General features: G+C 39.6%; 2 protein-coding genes across 10 annotated transcripts in view; both read right to left on the bottom strand.

Annotated features, from left to right (window-relative positions):
- Positions 1-6,882, bottom strand: part of arhgef6 (Rac/Cdc42 guanine nucleotide exchange factor (GEF) 6) — a 43,416-nt gene extending 36,534 nt beyond the window's left edge. For 4 of the 6 annotated variants that reach the window (XR_005208025.1, XR_005208024.1, XM_037779255.1 and 1 more), the window contains exons 1-3: positions 6,578-6,742; positions 5,093-5,176; positions 2,734-2,818 (exon numbers count right to left, since the gene is read on the bottom strand). Coding sequence is in view for 4 of the 6 variants with exons in the window: in XM_037779255.1 (XP_037635183.1) it covers positions 2,734-2,818; positions 5,093-5,176; positions 6,578-6,742 (334 nt within the window). In the remaining 2 variants the exon portion in view is untranslated. Of the gene's footprint in view, positions 1-2,733; positions 2,819-5,092; positions 5,177-5,319; positions 5,441-6,577 lie in introns of those variants that run through there. The other 2 variants (XM_037779254.1, XM_037779258.1) reach the window with 2 other exon arrangements.
- A 2,904-nt stretch (positions 6,883-9,786) lies between these two features.
- rbmx (RNA binding motif protein X-linked) lies at positions 9,787-16,785 on the bottom strand. Of its 4 annotated transcripts, none has more exons than XM_037779261.1 (9): positions 16,484-16,785; positions 16,253-16,378; positions 12,727-12,833; positions 12,481-12,643; positions 12,209-12,331; positions 11,941-12,055; positions 11,399-11,527; positions 11,222-11,319; positions 9,787-10,414 (listed from the first exon to the last, which is right to left on the bottom strand). In XM_037779261.1, exons 2-9 carry the CDS (start codon positions 16,359-16,361, stop codon positions 10,098-10,100), a joined length of 1,161 nt encoding a protein of 386 aa, XP_037635189.1. In that variant the 5' UTR covers positions 16,362-16,378; positions 16,484-16,785; the 3' UTR covers positions 9,787-10,097. The 4 variants fall into 4 exon arrangements, with proteins under 4 accessions (XP_037635189.1, XP_037635190.1, XP_037635187.1 ...); XM_037779262.1 differs by having other exon boundaries at positions 12,215-12,331; positions 16,484-16,784; XM_037779259.1 differs by having other exon boundaries at positions 12,209-12,358; positions 16,484-16,783.
- Between the last annotated feature and the right edge of the window lie 2,424 nt (positions 16,786-19,209).

The following is a 19,209-nucleotide window of genomic DNA, read 5'->3' as shown; positions in this document are numbered from 1 at the left end:
CGCACTTTTGCTTACAGGCAGTAAAATGCACTGTGGTAACACTTTGTGAAATCTTGTTTCATCATGTAGAACATGTGGAATGTTTGTTAAAATGGAAAAAGGCTGGATGTTCCCGACTGCTTTCCATATGCTGGGACTTCAGGGAGGCCTAACTGATATATGATGAAAAGCACACTGAAGGCAGCAGGGTAGTCCACATGTACTGCAGGTGGGGTTCACGGATCCCCACATGCTACTCTCGACACACACAGAGAAGCCTAACAAGCCCTTCTGTTAGCTACGCTCTGTGGTTACCAGAGTTATATTTGTACCCAGGCTACATTCAAAAGCATTAACCCTAAACAAACATCCATCCCGAGCACAGAAAAAACGTCAGGAGCAAAGCCAGACTTGGAAGAGGATCACGAGTAAAAACACAGAGAGGCCTCTTATGTTTGATCATATCAACTAACTTGTGACTAATCCACTTCAAATCAAGTTCACTTTTTGAAGATGGGAGAACAGCTGCTGGGCATAGCCGGCCCATAACAGATTTGCATATCAAGCAGCGCCGGAGTGCTGACGGTGGCTTCTGGGCCTCATCCCACACTGTGGCACGCGTCCTTTCCTTCATTTAGGTGCACTCAAAGAGATTGATCATGCATTAACAAAGTCATAGTAAGTGGAACATATCACCAAAGGGTGATAATAGTGTTGAAACAATTAGGTGACTAATTGACTAAGGTCATTTTTTGGACAATTTCCTGACATTTATACAGTAGACTGTAATCAGAAATTAAAATAATCATTAGCCAAAGCTAATATCACGCTCCATCTTTACTTTCATTTAGGCACTACACTGTTTAACGCGTGTTTTCAAATAGCCTGGAACATTATGCATTCATCATAAAGCATGCAGAGGTGGCAGATTGATCCAAAAACGCTGACTAAATAATTCTGCTGCTGGTTCACCCGTTCAGTGCCCCCAAACAAGGACTCTGGAGCAAAGGAATTAGCCCCAAACTGCTATGAGGTCTGCTGCACTGCGAACCATTTTATGCTGTGTCCTTATTGAAGAAATGCTCTTGAGAAGGGTGTGTGTGTGTGTGTGTGTGTGTGTGTGTGTGTGTGTGTGTGTGTGATGCACTCATATTCCGCCACATAATGCATTTCACATCATTCTGAGTTTAATCTAAATGTAAAAAGAACACATAAAACGAACAAAATGAGGAGATTATTCAGGGTGTATCGATGGACGCACATGAGTAAATATGGCACCCAGCATGACTACAGGCACACACTGCCATGCCAGCTGCTCAGGGGTAACAAACTATCATGATTTACAAAAGGCTGCATGGACAAAGACCACCATCGTAGCACATACATGTGGGAAAAAGGCATCACCTGCTACTGCTAATATGTAGCTACATGCACTGTTTTTCACTATCCAAGCTTGTTTATTGAAATGTTTGCATCAAGTGACAGGGGAGGGATGAACACTGAAGAAGCATTTTGTGTGTTAGCGTAATATACAGACTTTCATTGTAACGCACGTGAGACCTATTACTACTACTAGTGCTGGGCAATATGACGATATATATCATCAAAACAAAAAACGTCTATATTAGGCCTGTCAAAGTTAAACTCGATAATAACATGTTAACGCAAATTTGTTTTGACGCCAATGATTTCTTTAACGCATTAACGCAACTTGTGATTTTTAGGTTGTAGCAGGCTCAGTTTTAAAGCTAGAGTGAAGATGGTGGTATCATATGAAACTACAAAACCTAATGAATCCATTGCGATGTCAAACTAGCTTATCGCAAAGGAGGCTAAATAACGCTACAAACTTACGCTAAATGTTGTCAAGGAAAAACTGGCATGGCCATTTTCAAAGGGGTCCCTTGACCTCTGACCTCAAGATATGTGAATGAAAATGGGTTCTATGGGTACCCACGATTCTCCCCTTTACAGACATGCCCACTTTATGATAATCACATGCAGTTTGGGGCAAGTCATAGTGAAGTCAGCACACTGACACACTGACAGCTGTTGTTGCCTGTTGGGCTGCAGTTTGCCATGTTATGATTTGAGCATATATTGTTTATGCTGAATGCAGTACCTATGAGGGTTTCTGGAGAATATTTGTCATTGTTTGGTGTTAATTGATTTACAATAATAAATATATACATACATTTTTATAAAGCAAGCATATTTGCCCTCTCACATGTTGATAAGAGTATTAAATACTTGACAAATCTCCCTTTAAGGTACATTTATAACAGATAAAAAATGTGCAATTAATTTGCGATAAATTGCACTCAACTATGGAGAATCATGAGATTAATCGTGATTAAATATTTTAATCGATGGACAGCCCTAGTATATATATATATTTTTCTATATTGTTTATATCACGATATAGGCTAGGCCTATATTTATTTCATTTTTCTCTATAATTTCACTTAAAACTGTTATGTTCATTTTGCACTCAAGTTCTTCAAATGAGAAAATACTTTTCATTTGTCAGGTATTAAATGCAATAGGCTTTACAATGTGGTTATTTCATATAGACCAGATAACGTTCTGTATTGTGATATTTATCATTATCGAGATATGAAATGACCTATATCGTAATAGAAGATTTTGGTCAAATCGCCCAGCCCCAACTACTACTCACTACTATTTGTTATCAAGCAGTCCCCAATATGAGAGACTTGAGGTACAGAAAGAGACAGACTGCATAAATCTTACCTTGTGTGGCAAAGTTGACTGCCATCAAAGTGGTCAGCACCTTTCCAAAACTCTCACCAGTGTATAAACACTCTGGTTCAAACCCCTGGATGGAAAAGGAACAGAGAAGATGGCATCAGACCAAAAAAAAACAAAACCATCTGTTCAAACAAGCTGGAATCCAACAGATGTGGAAGAAGAGTAGAAGTTTTTCGACTGATAGCACAGATCTGAGCCGTAAGGCTTGTTAAGTGTACACAGACACAGAGAGGCTGCAGCCCAAACAACAGAAAGACACACACACAATTAAACACACACAAAGATTTGAATAAGCTCATAACAAGACAGAGATACAAACTGACATGTTGAACATGACCTATATTCAGTTACTTAGTGGTTTGTAATAAAAACAGACAGAGTGCCAGACTCATTTGCGATTCGCTATACACACACACACACAAACACACACACACACACAGTCACGCTGCTTGCTCATTCTGTCTCAGACAGCTATCTGCTTTCCTCCAGCAGATAAGGTTTCCCATTTTAAATAAAACATCTTAAATATAGAGTTTGAGTAGTACGGCCTTGGTGATGAGTTGTGTTCAACCGAATCCAGAGATAAAGCAAGTGTGACCATTACATCTCTAGGTCTGGGAGCAGCCTAAGGGTCGACATGACTACCAAGATTTACTGCTATTCATCAGCAGCAGCTAGAAGACACCGCTATGCATAATGATTTCGTATCACTGGTTTTAAAAACAGAAAATACTGGGAAAAAACAATTACCACAGACAAATTGGAGTACATCTTACATCACAGTATTGATCAGCAACAAACTGTTGCTAGTACGGACATCTTGACCACGGTAGATTCAATGAGTAGTGTTATGAATACATGTTACCCTGAATAACTGTAGTAGTGTGTAAAATCAGAACAGATAAATCATCTAATGCAGTTTATAACACGGCAAAAACATCGGTGGACTTGAGCAGTTATTGGGCGCTTCCTCTTTCTGCATCTCAGGGCAGAAGTGAAAGCAGTATGACTGCTCTCTTTGTGCAGTCACAGGACAAACAGGCACTATATGCTATGGCGGAAAAAGAGAGAAAATGTTCTCCAACCATGATCACATCACTGACCAAAGGATGGGTAGGGCTCGTTGTAGCGCCACAGACTTGATACATTTGTGACAGAGGCTCTCCAAAAACTACTGCCCATGAGCTACTGGCTGGCCGCAAAAGGTCTAATTATGGGCTAAGGCAGGGTTGGTGGATAAAAGCAAAGGGGACCTCCCAGACATAACAAGCCAGCTGGGCAGAACTACTGAACCACTTGACTTTGCAGTGAGCCAAACTCGCTGACTCAATTAGCTGTTTAAAGAAACGAACCGATGTGACTCAAGACCAGAAAGGATTATTTATAAAGCTGGACGAGAAATTACTGTCCAGTGTGGCAGTCACAAACAGGCTGGTACAGAGACAGGGAAAACTCCCAACATCTGTGAATGATTTGCCTTTTTCCAATATTAGGACAATTTTAAAGCCCTTACACACCATTTCTCTTTGTATGCCCGGGTAGGATGGTCTGCCTTTATCCAACCGTAGACTGAACCACAGATGTATTCTTATTTATAAGGCTATTCTTAGTCTGCTTCTTTCTTACCTATACGGATCTTCAAAAAGAGTACGGGAAGTTTCCGTCTTCGCTCCCAGGACTTGATCCTACTAACTGTCCCCAAAGTTCGCACTGAGCTGAGAAAAAGGGGCATTCAAGTATGCTGCTCGAGAGCTGGTCTCACTGAATGTTTTTAAAGTGTTTCTAAAAGAGGAAGCAAGCGCATCTGTCTGTAGATGTTTTGTAAGCTGTTTAATGTTTTTCCCCATATCTTATGACTCTGTAATTTGTCTGTGTTGCTTGTTTTATGTCTGCAACTGTGTAACTGTGCCTATCTCTGCAAGGACACTCTTGGAAAATAGATTTTTAATGTGAATGAGTTTTTGCTCCTGGTTAAATAAAGCTTAATTGAATAAAAAAATTGTTTTTTTAGCAATGCACTGTAAACCCTGTGGATTGTTTGAAACCTGCAGCAACAAAACAAAAAGCAATGTCACTGCAGTCTAATAGAGAGAGAGAGAGAGAGAGGGGAATTTAAAAAGGAAGTGCTGCAAACTAATTTGTGGCCATTTGAAAGCAACTAGTCAGAACAGTTCCCTTCCTGTCTGGTCTGTGGGAGTGACTGACTGGCTGAGCATTGGACGTGTGAGGAAAACAAATCATGCCAGCAGCTGATCACAACACATGCAAAGAGTGTGTTGAAGTCTAGTCTGTAAAACTGCAGTAAAGAGACACAGAAAAGAAACTAACTTATCAGACTTACCTCCACTTTGAGGGACGAGCATCCTCTTAAAAACTCCTTGATGTTGGTGATGCAGTCTGCTTCAGTTCTCGGATCCTGGCAATACTGAGCACACAAAATAAATATATAAACACAAACCACCTCTTAAAGCCTGTGACAGACTGGCATCTGACACATTTAAGCACTTATATAACGCCGACGTTACATACTGAAAAGTAACATTGTTCTAGACTTATCCGAAAACGTACAGTTAACTAAAATAACTGTGGATTCTTCCTACAGTGCGTCTCCTTTCCTGCATACATAACCATTAAACGCCACAACAAGAAACCATCAAAGCAGCCAGATTTAACCACAACATCCGCTCACTTTTCAAAACTTTTCAAAATAAAAGGTCTTATTAACGGTCGCGTAGCAACGTTCGAAAATGTAATATTAAATTAAATTAAATAATAATTAAATATTTTTTTCGCTGCTTGTTAAGTAAAGTTTTAAGTGAGTAAAGTATTATTTTTCTGAGCAATGTATGACTACCACAACAGAAAGAGCAATAAGGTAGTTGCTCTTTAAGCACAACATCCGGTCACTTTTCAAAATAAAAGGTCTTATTAACGGTCGTGTAACAATGATAAAAAATTTAAAACTTAAAATTAATTTAAAATGTTAAGTTAAAACTAAAGTGAGTAAACTATTCTATTTTTAGAGCAATTTATGACTGCCAAAACAGAAAAGAGCAAACAAGGTGGTAAAATAATACAAGAGAGAAGTTACTACTTCCGGTTTTATTCTATTTCAAAAGCAAGGACTACGGAAAGGAGGCTAAATCACGCGTCATGAAAGCGTCACACCTCCGGGGGTATTACACATGCGCAGTAAAATCTGGCCGCAATTGAGTTACACTGCGCATGCGTTATACCGCCCACCCAAGACCCATGACCAAGCCTCCTTCTATAGGCCTTGTTTTATTCTAGTTGAAAGTGGGAGGTCGCACCGGGAAGAGCCTTTTTCTAGGAGGAAGTGACGAACTGTCCTTTGCAACTGTTATTTTGTCATTATCAACTTTGTCATCTCAACAACTAAAGCTATAAGCATGTAGTTCACGTTGGTTATCACGTCAAAAAGTTTCCTCTTTGCTCCATCTCTCCACTACAGTCTGTGTCCGATGTTTAACGCACTCTTCCTCCCTGAATTTGTCCTGTTTTGGTGGGTGTTCAACACCGACTATCATGTCAAGAATGCGGAACATTTTCCTCCCCTTCACAGGAAACCACATTATTGAACTCTACACATTTAAAAACTCAACAAATGCAGCTGTAATTCAATGCATTATGGGTCATAAACTTCACAACTCGAGTACTGTGAAGCTACAGACATTAAAGGCCCTGCAGCAGCAGAGAGAGAAGTTCTTCACGGTAGCATTTTTTTCCGTCAAACCCCTCCCTCTCTTCCTTTCCTTTCACCGTCGATCATTTGTGCATTTTGTTGACTCAAGTTAAGTAAACTTACCTTGGGTGTGAAGCCAGGTATGAGCCGCTCCGTGAGCTTGCACAGGACGACCCCATCCTTCAGCGAGGTTTTCAGAAACTCCTCCGGGTCCGCTATGTTCTTTTTAGGCGAGCTGAGCACTCCTAGTGATATTAACCACGTTACGGTCTGCTCCTCTGGATTCATAGCTCCACTAAGCACGCATTGCTATAGAGGAGAAAAAACACAAAACTGGCGGCCTTGTTCCTGTATCAGTATGCAACTCACATCCGCACTTCTGCTAGAAGTTAAGAAAAGGAGGCGGTGGGGGGGAAGGACTGAGCTGTTTCTACACGCAAAAACTGATGATCACCCCTACTGGCAAATAGGCACCTCAACAATACACTCTTTCCTCTGCAAAGTTAGCACATGCTGGCACTTTCTCTCTGATATTATGTTACAAAGTTAAAATGCAGCAATGATCAGGAAGCGCCACCAGGGAAGTGATTATCTGACATGCATCAGCATGTTTCGCAAGAGAACAAAATGAACCATCTACTGTAGGAAGAGCTCATGTGATCAGTGGGACTGGTATGTAAACAGTCTGATAACATTTATTGTAGTGTGAGATTATGATCATGATGCAAATTGGGTCATGCATGAAGTACTCTGACAGCAATACAAGCTGTGGGACTATTGCTGTGGCATTTATGTAGACTGAATTGTTTTTTTTTTGTGTTATAAAGTGATTACAAAACAAGTGAAGACATGTGCAGGGACATATATAAAAAAAGACCAAAATATATTATATAGAGAAAGACAAATAAAGTACAAAAACAACACAAGTTGATAAAAGCAGGTTGAAGAATGTGTGTGTGTGATGTGGATAATGGGTGTCTGTTTAGCATTGAATGAGGCTAGATGGTCATATATGACATATCTACTCTTAAACACATATACCATGTATATGCACATATCTACATGTAGACTGAATTGTGATATTTGCAGGAGTAAACATTGGACTGCCTCAATCTATAAAAAAAAATTAAAGTAAAGTGTAAGCTGCTCATGCTTTATGCTTGTTTGTCACCATTAGAGACGCTTCAGAATCATAATGGAGGTAAAAAAAAAAATGAAAGAATTTGTTATGAGCCGGTACAACAAACACCTAACAAATTCAGGGAAGCATTGTGCTAATTGCATTCTTCTTTCATGACAAGACAAAACTGAGTGAACAAAAGGTCCTTTTAAAGTCTTTATTGAAAAAGGAACACTTTAATTTGAACAAATCTTCAGCCTGTGTTCTTCCCACTTTCCAACACGCATTTCCACTAGAAGAAAGGATCCAACCAGCTCTCTCGACAGACGCCTGTGCCAGCATCTGAAAGAAAGTAAACATGACAAACAACTGATTACATAAACAGTTTATTTTCTCAGCAATAGAGAGGCGAATTCCCGCCCCTTCTGGTGAACCACCATGGGACCTTATTTCGGAAAAAAAAATATTAACGGTAGTCAACGGCAATATACAAATATTGTTTTGGTCCCGTTTGATTTGCACCATGAATCACACATGATGTTTTTCAATTTAAAAGATAATTTTGCAAATCAATAAAGTTGCAGTTTGTTGTAAAACTGTTGGAAGATTAGACTGTGAAACTACGTAATTAGGAAGACTACACACCCCAAAGGTCACGTACGTGACATCCCTCACACTGAAGTTACGATGCCTGTGTTTCATACTTAAATGTACTCTCACGAGCAACGAGTGTTGCTTGTTCTTTCACTCCTTGGCTGAGAAAAAGACCAGGGGTTGCTGGATGAAACACATCAGGTAAGATATTATTTGATTAGTGCGTGGAACATAGCTAAGTTAGCTAAGCTAGCGTTGGGGACGTACATCGTGCGAGACGAGAGATGTAGTTCACTGAGCAGTTTCACACAAAACTAAATGATTCTACCACAAACTGAGACTTTCTTAACTTACAAAATTATCTTTTAAATTAACAAACATATGTGTGATTCATGGTGCAATTCAAACAGGATCAAAAAAATATTTGTCTCTCGCTGTTGACTACTGTTCATATTTTTTCGGAAATACGGTCCCATGTGGAACACCGCCTCTCTATAAAGTCCACTCACTCACTTGCAGCATTTTGTATGCAAAAAAAACATTTATTTTGCAAAGAGCTTATCGTAAGTGCAGCCTGGTAAACATACCCGCACTGGAGCACTGTGGTTTCATTGGTCACACAACTTGAGGACACAATTCAGGTTAAGTTGCAAGGGCAGTTAGTTGCCTTGGAGGGGTGTTCATCCTGCAACGAGAAACATAAAATTAACATGTTGACCTTCTCTTAATCATGTATTCATTAAAAAACATCTGAAAATGATTTTATAGTCCTTGGTCCGACAGCGAATTTGCTTCAGGGATTGTTTCCAGTTTGGCCGTTGGCACGATGGTGTTCTTCCAGGAGTCTCCATTGTTTGGATTGGCATGCTTGTGGAAAAGGCTTTGATATGAGAAATGGCTCTTAATTTAAAAATGGCTTTTAGTTTTCACCAAGAAGTAGTTCTTACAAATACTTGGGCCATCTTTACTTAAGATTTAAAAATGCACTGTTGCCAATCATTTTACTGAGGGTCGACGATTGGTTTGGCAAAAAGGGTCACTTTGAAGGCTCAGTTGGCAAAATGGCGTTTAGACTTTCATTGCTGAAAAGGGACGAAACTTCTTGGGATGTTGCTGCACTTTTGACAATGTTAGCTGGTGAAAACGGACTAAAATGAACAAGGCACATTCAGTTGACCTCCTTTTTTTTCCTTTTGTCCTCTGAGGCAAAAGTTGTCTTGAGTATCACCCTTTGAGCGGAGATTGCAATACAGGACAAAGAGAAACGCATTTACAGATGAGAAACAAAGAGGTTTGCTTTGCTTACCAGCTCTTGACTACCAGTCGAGTTGCATTTGGTTGTTGTTGCCTTTGGTTTTGTCGTTGCATGCCATCAAATGGCTCTAGGGTGATGGATCCATTTCCAAGGAAACTACATTGGAACATTTTGACAGTAACATTTGCCTAATCCTTGAAAACAGTAGCGTCCAGTGGATGGCACATTTGTGTTAGGAAGGAACTCAAGTCATGAGCAGAGACTCACCTATGCTTTGCACAGAACGTTGTAAAGGAGATCATGTTGCAACTTAACATTCATGTTACGGTCTCTGGTCTTGTTTTGAAAATCGATGAGCAGTGGTCAAGGTACAACTAAAAGCTTTATTAGAGTAGGAAAGCCAGACTGATAGGGCATTGCAGATTCCAACAGCACTGAATGTACAAAAAACTAACACTCACTTGGTAACTGTACTGTTACATGAGCAAGAGAAATACTAAAAAAAACAACAACTTTTACACATAAAAAAACTGGAAAAGTCAAGATACAGGTCAACGCTAAGCTTCCACAGATTTAGACATGGCTAGTTTGTGTTGTTGTCAGGTTTCTTCCCAAACACTTGTTAACTGTGCACGGAGACTAATGTTTGCTTTAGTGTGATTTCCAAGTCCAGTTCAGTATCTGCTGCGAGCCATCCCTCTATCAGGTCGATTGCCACCACGGCCGCCGCGTGGCCCTCCACGGCTTGAGCTGCTGTACGAATCACGAGGAGGGTAGCCTCTCTCGACAGTGGGAGCCGGGCCCCTCTCCTGCCTGCCCATTCGCTCACCACGGCTAGGTGGGTATGTGTCACTCCGACTGCTGGGGTAACTGTCACGACTGCCATAGCCATCCCGGGAACTGCTGCCATAGTCATCGTAACGACTGCTTCCACTGCTCCCACCATAGGATGGTGGGGGGCCCCGTGAAGGTGGGGCGCTGCGAGAGTTACCTGCAGGGTCAATGGGTCAGGTAATTGGCAAGGTTCAATTTATACATTTTCTTGCACGGTGAAGTGCTCATTTTTTTGCCAATAGAATTCATTCTCTGACAAATAAATTCAATGGACGACATGTTTAAATGTCCCATCATGTTATCGATCTTAAGTTTAACATGGATATTTAGTTGATACGGGCAGTAATATATCCAAGCACAGGGAATAAATGGGCAGTGTTACCCATTTCAGCATGCCATTGATTTGAGAAGCCATTTTTCCTTTTAGAGCTCCAAGTGTTAGAACTGCAGGTAAGGACGAGGTTTTCAGAGTTGTCTTGATGGTTTTTTTTGAACGGTACTCCTTGAGGGAGTGCTTTGCTAGGCAACACATACTGAGTGGTCAACGGATGTTTCCAAGGACTTTTTGGGGTTCCTTGTGGTTGCAAACTCTCTGGGGTACATTAAATACTCTGCGTTATTTCTGCATGATGTTGCCACAAACAGATTCTTTGGCCGAATGCAGCGGTAACATGGACTGATGTGTGGACACAGCTTTTGAATAGAATTTTGTTTTTCACTCGAGATGCCAATGGTCATACATTTCTACTAGCTTGACAATATGCAACTTGGATTGCAAGCTGGGGGTGCGGCAAAGGGAAAGAAAAGAGCTTAAAGAGGCTGACTGAAATGCGGTTTCCTCTGCAGCATCTTGTGACTGGAGATTGCGGTAGTCAATGGTATGATTTGGTTGGTTATTTGTGCAGCTCTTCTTTGTGCCACAGTGGTTATCTGTCGTCATTACACTCATGGAGTCATATCTTACCGTAACCATCATATGAATCTCTGTAGGAGCCGCCGCCACCACTTGAACGATCCATGTAGCTTCTGGGTTCCCGGCCTCCACCATAGCTATCGCGGTCACTACATTACAGGAACAATTGTTATTTGAGGACTAGGTGGGATCCAATCTCAATCTTTAACCTTTTGTATGAACTCATACCTGTATCCTCTTGACATTGAGCCATAGTCATCTCGGGAACTGGAATTGGTGAATTCTCTGTATGAATAGTCTCTTTGAGGAGCTCCATAGTCCCTTGAATCTCTGGAATTATAATCCCGACTGGAGTAGCTGTGAAACATAGCAAAACCATGATATGTTAAATATATTATATATGCTTTTTTGCCTAAAATCTATACAGTTAAGTTTTCTATTACACTAAATTGGAGTTTTATCTTCTCAGATACAGGACAGCTCAGACTCAGCTCCCCATGAGTTTAAAAAAAAAAGTAAAGTAAGAGATCTAAGCAGTATAAGATATGAATCTGGATCACATCATATTTTACTCTGGAATCAAATATCTCTCTACAATGCCTATTTTCATTTTAAGATAACAATTTATGTGACAGTTAGTATATAACAAAAACGCTATAGATATGTCGGAAACAAACACTTCAACTACTTTTGTTTCCGCTCAACAAAACCTGCAAAAACATGGATAATAGTGTCATACCACTGTATAACTAAATATTGAAATGTCCCACCTATCTTTGGAGTTGTAGTTGTCATCTCTTGGTGATGGATAATCATCCCTCCTGGACATGGAGTCTCTGCGAGCAGGGGGTGGACCATAGGGATCCCTGTCCCTTGACATGGGTGCTGAAACACACAAAGTAATGACAAACATTCTCATTAAGCACTATATAAGCCCAACATGCACGCAGCCCATCTGGGTACTTGCAGGAGAGCTAGATGACAAGTGAAAATTGGAGGCTACAAAATGTGTTGAAAGTCTGCACAGCGAGAACTCACACTTACTTCCGCTCATGGGACCAGATGGGGCCGACCTCTTTGGTGGGGGACCTCCGTTACGAACTGGGGGTCCTCTCTTCATTGGAGGGGGACCTCTGGATGACATCCCTTTAAAGAAGGGTTCTACATTCCCTGAATTATCATAGTAGTCTTTTCACAGACAAGAAATGCAAATATTAACACACTAGGCTCCCAAGATGCATTACAAACAGTACATTCAATGAGAATATTTTATTATTACATAAATTCTATTATTGTACAAACCAATTTACCTCTGGATGGCGGGCCCCTCATACCAGGACCGCCCCTGGAACCACGGGGGCCTCTGGGTGGACCACGACTGCGGGAGTGCATGGATGGAGGTCCTCGTCTGCCAGCACTCTCAAACTGAGGCTTTGTTGCTTGCTCCACTTTGATAGGCTTGCCATCAAGAGACTGGGGTAGAGGAGTTACAATTAAAAATCACAACTTCAAGCAGATTTTCTTAAAGATTATGGCTGATTTAGGATTGTAATTACCTTTCCATTCATCTCACGTGCTGCATCCTTTGCATCAGACGGGCTTTCAAAAGTAACAAAAGCGAAGCCTCTTGATTTGTTTGTTTCGCGGTCTTTCATCAAAAGAACTGAAACGAGGAGTTAGAGGAGAGTTTGTGACTGATAGTTTAAACTGATTGCATTATTGTATGACAAAAACATCAACCAGAATCTATCTTGCAAAAGTTTCAGTTGGACAAAAACAGGCTCTTATCACTACCCCCATTTTGCTAACTGTAACCAAAGTTCATTGTTTTCGGTTCTAACTAATGTGTTCCCTTCACGGTTGAAAGATTCTTATTTCCTGCTGCAAGACAAGAGTAAACTTCACTGGCTCCCTGTGCGTTTTAGGATTGATTTTAAGTTTTTATTATTGACATATAAATCATTAAATGGGCAAGCTCCGACCTATCTCTCTGATCTTTTAAAACCACATCTTTTATCAAGGACCCTCAGATCAACTGACCAGTCGCTTCTGACTGTCCCAAGGTCTAGATTGAAGCTCAGGGGTGACCAAGCCTTTGCAGTTGCAGCTCCAAAGCTCTTGAACGCTCTGCCTCCACAGGTTCGGCTGTCCCCCCACACAGCCTGTTTTTAAATCAAACCTCAAAACGCACTTTTATTCCTTAGCTTTTGGCTCGGCATGAGAGTTGACCATTTTAATCATTTTTCACTTTCCTATTGGTCTTAACGCTTTTATTATTTTAATGTCCTGTTGGTTTTAAGTTGGTCTTAGTGTTTTATTGTGTTGTCTTTATGTATAATTGTACAACACTTTGGTCAACTTTTGTTGTTTTTAAATGTGCTATTTAAATAAATTTAGATTGGATAAACTTAGTAGTAAAACAAAGTCCCTAGCTCAGAATAGGCTTCATGTTAAGTGAAGAGAAAATTGGGACTGCAGTGAAGGGGAAACTGAGCTTGTGATTGATTATTAAATATGAGTATCAATACATTCACAGATTCATACCAACTAATTCCAAAAATGAGCCTAAAGGTCATTCACCCCCTCCCCCAAAATGAGAAAAGGCAGAGATTTGATGCCTTTACGCATTTTGCTATAACGTTACATTAAAAGGCAAAAACTGGAGAATTTCAAGAATAACTGAAACAAAATGTTATCTAGTGTTTTTTATTTTTTTTCTCTTCTTCTTCTTATTATTTCATGACTTATTTGTGGATACTCTCCCTGTGTTGTATTCTCTACAATTTTAATTGTATGTATCCATGATTGAGAATCAGTTAGGTCCTTTGTGGCTGTCTGTGTGTATGTTGTTGTCAGGTATGATTGATTGATGTGTTGTGTCACGGGTGAGTGTTGTTCAGAAAAACAAAAATGTACTTTCCTTGTATAGTGACTGTTCTATTGATTATTGTCAATTAATAAAAAGACCTTTGAAAGAAAAATGTTATCTAGTGTTTTTGAAAATCTTTTTATTTTATTTATTATTTATTTTCTGTTTAAGTGTATCTTCATTTTGTTAGAGGTGCCATTTAACTGTTTAATTGTATGATTGATACTGTGAAGCTGTATATTGATTTTGGCCCTGTGAGAAAGGGAAAAGTTAAGAGAGAAAGGGGTGGGTGTGTTGGGTATTTTATGTTTGTTAAAGTAAATCCTGTATTGAACATATTGCATAATAATGCTTAGGTTTGTATAACAAAAAAAACAATAGACATTGTTAAAAAAAAAAAAAAATGTTATCTAGTGTTTTTGAAAATCTTTTTATTTTATTTATTATGTATTTTCTATATATTTATTTTCTGTTTATGTGTATCTTCAATTTGTTAGAGGTGAATGTAATGGCAATTTTCATATCTGCAGTTTAACACTGTACCTTTAGATAATCTCAGGGCCTCACATGTTCAACTTCGTCATCATAAGACAGTGACCTGACATTTTAGTTCTCTGTAACTGCAAACAACAGATTGCTGAAATACTTGTTATGTCTTGTGATGCTCTGTTGTCTGCTGTGTGCTGAAGCATTGATACACTTTCTATCCTTCTCTTCCTTTCTTCTTTGCACTTATCTTCATGTTATGCTTTAAATGTATAAATACTGACTACTCTTTGTATTCGGGGCTCACTTGCCACAGTCCACAACAGGTGGCTGTGCTCGTGAGTCCATCTGCAGATGTTTTAGTTATTAATGTATGCCTTTTTATTAAATTCACTGAAAGACAAGTTGTTACGTTGGTTTGTGTCTTGTTTTAACAGAAACTGCCACCACATGACATTTAACTGTTTAATTGTATGATTGAAACTGAAGCTGTATATTGATTTTGGCCCTGTGAGAAAGGGAAAAGTTAAGAGAGAAAGGGGTGTGTGTGTGGGGTATGTTATGTTTGTTAAAGTAAATCCTGTATTGAACAAATAGTAAAAATAATGCTGAGGGTTGTATAACAAAAAAAACAATAAAGACATTGTTAAAAAAAAAAAATGTTATCTAGTGTTTTGAAAATCTTTTTATTTAATGTATTATTTATTTTCTCTCTATATATATATTTTCTGTTTAAGTGTATCTTTAATTTGTTAGAGGTGCCATTTAACTGTTTAATTGTATGATTGATACTGTGAAGCTGTATATTGATTTTGGCCCTGTGAGAAAGGGAAAAGTTAAGAGAGAACGGGTGCGTGTGTGGGGTATGTTATGTTTGTTAAAGTAAATCCTGTATTGAACATATTGCATAATAATGCTGAGGTTTGTATAACAAAAAAAACAATAAAGACATTGTTAAAAAAAAAATGTTATCTAGTGTTTCTGAAGATCTTTTTATTTAATGTATTATTTATTTTCTGTTTAAGTGTATCCATTTTTTTAGAGGTGCCATTTAACTGTTTAATTGTATGATTGAAACTGTGAAGCTGTATATTGATTTTGGCCCTGTGAGAAAGGGAAAAGTTAAGAGAGAAAGGGGTGGGTGTGTTGGGTATGTTATGTTTGTTAAAGTAAATCCTGTATTGAACATATTGTAAAAATAATGCTGATGTTTGTATAACAAAAAACCCAATACAGACATTATTAAAAAAAAAATGTTATCTAGTGTTTCTGAAAATCTTTTTATTTAATGTATTATTTATTTTCTATATATTTATTTTCTGTGTGTATTTTCTGTGTGTTTCTAAGTGTATCTTCGTTTTGTTAGAGGTGCCATTTAACTGTTATCTAGTGTTTTTGAAGATCTTTTTATTTAATGTATTATTTATTTTCTGTTTAAGTGTATCTTCATTTTGTTAGAGTTGCCATTTAACTGTTTAATTGTATGATTGAAACTGTGAAGCTGTATATTGATTTTGGCCCTGTGAGAAAGGGAAAAGTTAAGAGAGAAAGGGGTGGGTGTGTTGGGTATGTTATGTTTGTTAAAGTAAATCCTGTATTGAACAAATTGTAAAAATAATGCTGATGTTTGTATAACAAAAAAAAAAACAATAAAGACATTGTTAAAAAAAAAAATGTTATCTAGAGTTAACCACGGTACAAATGTCAACCAGTAGTTTTGCTCTCACCTTCCACAATCCTGCCATATTTGCTGAAGTACTGCTCCAGGGCCTTCTCGGTGGTCTCGGTGTTCAGTCCACCGATGAAGAGCTTCCCTGGTCGGTCTGCCTCTGCCATGCTGCTAAATCCACCACCTGCAACACAACAAGGGTCACACATAGTCAGTGGAGGCTTTAAGCATTTGCAAAAGGCTAGCATGCAGCGTTGCATGTGCAGACATGCCTGTGTGATGACTGTACCTTGCTGCGGCTGGAGAAAGTCTGTTGAATGCGCAAAATGGCGATAAACGTGCAAACTAGTTTAGCTGGTTACTCGACTAACGCTAGCTAGCAAGAAGTCAATCTACTAACAGGGGGCTTTACTAATGCCTACACGCTACTATAAAAACATAAAAAGAAGCAATAGTGCTCTGTAGTTTGTATTAAGTATGCAAGCAGGCAGCCAGCTGTTCCCAGACTGTCCTGTTTCGTTGCTTTGTGGAGCAGCTAGTGCGCAACAGCGACGGTTCTTCCTCGCCCTTCCTTCTTCTTCTGCTGCTGCTGCTTCTTTGGTGTTTATTGGCGGTTGGCAAACCAGCTTATAGGCGCATTACCGCCACCTACTGGACTGGAGCGTGCAGCAGTAGGGAAATAAAAAATAAAATAAAAATAAATAAATAACATAAAATAAATAAATAAAACAATAAAATTAATAATTATTAATGTGATGGAATAATTGATACACAAGTTATCTTTGGAAGGAAGAGGTCCGGAGCTGATGATGTCTTACAAAAGAAGGTTTATTGAAGCTTGATCAAGGAGAATTGTCAGGTCTCCACATTGAGATGCTCTCTGCGTGAAGGCCTCACAACTCTGTCCTTCCTCCCTGGCGCTCAGTGTCTTACCCCTTATCATGTTATGACTTACTTCGTTCCTCTGGCATCTCTGACCCTGGTTGCCCTAGCGACTGGCTCTATGGTCTCCACTACAGGCACAGCTGTACAGATAACGGTGGCTCCTCTAGACAGGACTCCAACCCAAGAATGTCAACAGAGGGACACTCTGACAAACACTCTGACCTTTCTACCAATAAGAGAGGAATTGATGGAAAATTCCATCACAATTAATAATAATAAAAATAATAATAATAATTAAATTCTCTCCATTATTCCTGTTGCCCTTAAAGGGACTGTTTGTAACTTTTTAAGCGTATAAATGTACCGGGTCAGGACACAATAATAATAATACATTTTATTTAGTGGCACCTTTCTGGACACCCAAGGACACCTTACAAGGATCAGTTTAAAACATAGACTGATAAAACAAATAAAAACAACAGGACATGACAGAGACATAATTGTACAGACACATAGGATGGGTGCTGATGAGTACTATAGAGAGTAGGCCAGTTTAAACAGGTGGGTTTTGAGGAGGGATTTGAATGATGTGATATTGTCAGACTGCCGGATGTGTGGGGGGAGTGAGTTCCGTAGCCTGCGTGTGGCCGGAGCCTCTCCTCCTCTGCCTGCTTGCCTTCACTCAGACAGCGCACGCGCATTCTCGCTGTCTCGCTCCACCTCTAGACGTGAACGCGCGCTCAGCTCACTCCACACTGCAGAAGAGTTAGTTTAGCTCTGAGAATATCTAGTGAATGTACAGTGGACATTTTTGCAGAAATAACTGCTGCAGCTCCTCCAGACCAACAGAGGTTTTCCGTGTCTTGTGAAGTGACGGGGCTCCGCAGAGAGAAACGTTATCAGCGGCACCCGGTCGGAGACGGTAACGTTTCTCTTCCTGCTCAGCCCCGGCACCGACCCGCTTTTCCTGCTCAGGTGACACCGGAGGCTGAGCAGGAAAAGCCAGCATTGATTCATGGAGAGACCTTCGTCTGGTCAGCTAACATTACTGCCAAGCAGCTGAAATATAGAGTGATATTGTGGTTTTTTGCTGCCGTGTGTCGCCTCACTGTTGTGAGCGATGCTCGTTCATGTCTATTTAGAGCGAGCAAGCGCGAGCCTGACGCTGACTTTCGTTGATTTCACGGCCACAGGTGTCGCTGCTAACAAGCATTTCTGAAAGTTGCAAATAGTCCCTTTAAGTATTTAATTAGAAGATTGTGTACTTTCTTAGATGTCTTTCCTGGCAGATTCCCCATTGTAATATTTCCATCATCTACTCCTGATAGCAATTCCCTTCTTTCTTTGTTATACTTGTTGCACTCTATAAGAACATGCTTGACACCTTCCGGTTAATTACAGTGCGTGCATAGTCCAGTTGGGTGTTCGCTTATTCTATGGAGTGATTGGTTTAATCCTGTATGTCCTATTTTCAGACAGGTAATGACCATCTCTTCCCTTGGGCTCCCGCTCCGTATCCTACCAGCTCTTACATGTTTCTGAATACTGTACAGATGTCTCCCTGTGTCACTTAAGTCCCAGTATTCTTGCTAGGTTTTGTGCATGTAGTCCTTAATGATAGTTTTAACCTCTGCTTTACTTAACGGTATTTGTTTGTCAATTAAGTGTTGTTTTAATGATTGTTTGGCCAATATATCTGCATTCTCATTTCCTTCCACCGCTATGTGTGCAGGAACCCATCTTCTTCTTCTTCTTCTTCTTCTGCTTCTTTTTCTTTCTGTTTCCGGCAGACCAGACGCCCCAATGACGTCACGCTGCCGCCTACAGTCCAATTATTATTGATTATATTCTATGTCTGGAGAATGTTTGGTTTGGTTTCCATAAAGGTAACAGTAAAATCAAAGAAGAAAGACATCAGACAAAAAAACAAAACACATCACAATTATATATAACCAATTAAAAAATGACCATCTGTCCTCTGGATTTACATCTCCTTAGCAGCACATTAATTATTATTTAGCAACAAGGTGGACTGATGGACAAAAGCGTTCTTTAGCCTGACGCGATTAAATGTAGGGACTCTAAATCGCCTCTTGGAGGGCAGAAGTTGATATTCCCCATTTTAATGCA

The sequence above is a fragment of the Sebastes umbrosus genome, chromosome 9 (assembly GCF_015220745.1).
Source record: "Sebastes umbrosus isolate fSebUmb1 chromosome 9, fSebUmb1.pri, whole genome shotgun sequence".
NCBI classification, from domain to species: Eukaryota; Metazoa; Chordata; class Actinopteri; order Perciformes; family Sebastidae; genus Sebastes; species Sebastes umbrosus.
This window is presented reverse-complemented; position numbering and strand designations above follow the sequence as displayed.

What these genes read in the sequence shown, in the direction of transcription:
- rbmx (XM_037779259.1), bottom strand. Translation starts at nt 16,361, where the DNA reads ATGGCAGAGGCAGACCGACCAGGGAAGCTCTTCATCGGTGGACTGAAC. An exon ending in TCCCATGAGCGGAAGTAAGT is followed by an intron (nt 12,056 to 12,208) that starts GTGAGTTCTCGC and finishes TGTGTGTTTCAG; the next exon opens with CACCCATGTCAAGGGACAGG. An exon ending in TCAATGTCAAGAGGATACAG is followed by an intron (nt 11,320 to 11,398) that starts GTATGAGTTCAT and finishes CCTGTAATGTAG; the next exon opens with TGACCGCGATAGCTATGGTG.